The sequence below is a fragment of the Eufriesea mexicana genome, unplaced genomic scaffold, assembly GCF_001483705.2.
Source record: "Eufriesea mexicana isolate 0111107269 unplaced genomic scaffold, ASM148370v2 scaffold1767, whole genome shotgun sequence".
Classification (NCBI taxonomy): Eukaryota; Metazoa; Arthropoda; class Insecta; order Hymenoptera; family Apidae; genus Eufriesea; species Eufriesea mexicana.
Window position 1 is genome coordinate 474,948 of NW_016909873.1, and position 1,965 is coordinate 476,912.

Consider the following 1,965-nt stretch of genomic DNA (forward strand, 5'->3'; position numbering starts at 1 on the left):
AAAAAAAAAAAAAAAAAAAAAAAAAGAAAACAAGAAAAGAAATACAAGTTGATATAATTATACGAAGTACAAGCTAACAAAATTGTCTCATATTCTTAATAGGAGAGAGTGTAGACGATTGCGGTGGCGGATATAGCGAAAGTATAGCAGAAATGTGCGACGAATTACAAAATGGTTCTTTACCACTGCTTATACCGACGCCAAATGGTCGAGATGATAGCGGTACTAACAGAGATTGTTTTCTTCTAAATCCAACAGCCGATTCGCTGTTACATATGAACATGTTTCGATTTCTTGGAATTTTAATGGGTATAGCGATAAGAACTGGTAGCCCATTAAGTTTAAATTTGGCAGAACCTGTATGGAAACAGCTCGCAGGTACATCATTAACATCTGCGGATCTGACCGAAGTTGATAGAGATTATGTCCCCGGATTATTATGTATTCGAGACATGGATCCTGACGAAAAGGTATTTCAAACTCTTGAAATGCCATTTTCCACACCGTCAGCTGTAGGACATGACATACCCTTGTCCAGCAGGTATTTATACTGTTTGCTTTAGCTATATAAAGTCTATCCTCTCCCCTCACCCCAATTCTGTTAGGTGCCTTTATTTATTCTTTTTTATAATTTTCGTTTCCTTCCTATGTGTAAGGACATTGACATTAACATAATTAGTATTGCTTGTTCTTTTCAGATATCGTAAAATTACACCAGAAAATAAACATGAATATGTCCAGTTAGCATTGAATTATAGATTACACGAGTTTGATACTCAGATAGCTGCTGTTCGAGAAGGCATGTCGAAAGTTATACCTGTACCCTTCCTTGCATTATTCAGTGGGCCTGAGCTAGAAACAATGGTTTGTGGCAGTCCAGATATACCACTTACTTTATTGAAATCAGTTGCAACTTACAGAGGTATAAATGCTCTTAATACATTTAATGATATAATATAAATTTCTCAATTCTGTTGGTATATTTACTTTCTTAGGTATCGAAGTGACTGCACCTCTGATACAATGGTTCTGGGAGGTAATGGAAGAATTTTCTAATCAAGAGAGATCCTTATTTCTACGATTCGTTTGGGGTAGGACTCGTTTACCACGCACTATCGCCGACTTTCGAGGAAGAGATTTTGTCTTACAAGTAATATTGTTTTCCTCCTTTTCTTACATAATTGTATATTACTTATTTTGACTTTTTCTTGTCTACTTAGGTAATGGACAAATATAACCCACCGGATCATTTTCTTCCTGAGAGTTATACATGCTTTTTCCTTTTAAAAATGCCAAGATATTCGTGCAAACCAGTATTACGACAAAAATTAAAATATGCAATACATTTTTGTAAAAGTATTGACACAGACGAATATGCTAGAGTACAAGCTGCAACTAATTCAGACACCGAAGAAATAGATAGTCTCGCTAGTGAAGAGTATATATCGCTTTAATGAAGTTAATTTTACAATTTTTTTCCTTGCAATTAACTGAAACCTCTTCAATTCCTAATCAACTCTCTCCTAATCAACGAAATCGGTTGCCAATTTATAAAATAATAATTTGCTTATACCAAAGGAAAAATAACAAATATCATTTTTCTTATTGAATTTAGTTTCATTCAATACAAGAAATTTTTTCTTGTAAATCAGTTTATAATTTCATTATATTATATTATAAAATTATATAATAATTATTGTCAAAGTTATTGTAGAGTATCATTAAATTTAACATAGCTACTATGAACAGTGATATTTAATATATAATTCTTCATATATATACATGTATGTTATGCCTGCACATGTGCACACGCAATACTTTTCATGTATCTATTTATTTTATATTTATATAGAATGTTTGTATGATTTAGAAAATTAGTGTATACTTAACACACATGCGCGCGCGTATATGTACACTTCCATCAAAATGGCACAGTTACATATTTTCTTTTGTCTTTTACTATTA

General features: G+C 32.4%; 1 protein-coding gene across 1 annotated transcript in view; it reads left to right on the top strand.

Annotated features, from left to right (window-relative positions):
• HERC2 (E3 ubiquitin-protein ligase HERC2) overlaps positions 1 to 1,535 on the top strand; it is an 18,030-nt gene extending 16,495 nt beyond the window's left edge. The window contains exons 10-13 of the mRNA XM_017901849.1: positions 103 to 541; positions 699 to 922; positions 996 to 1,150; positions 1,221 to 1,535. Coding sequence (XP_017757338.1) covers positions 103 to 541; positions 699 to 922; positions 996 to 1,150; positions 1,221 to 1,454 — 1,052 coding nt within the window. The 3' untranslated portion in view covers positions 1,455 to 1,535. The remainder of the gene's footprint in view (positions 1 to 102; positions 542 to 698; positions 923 to 995; positions 1,151 to 1,220) is intronic.
• The last annotated feature ends 430 nt before the right edge of the window (positions 1,536 to 1,965 follow it).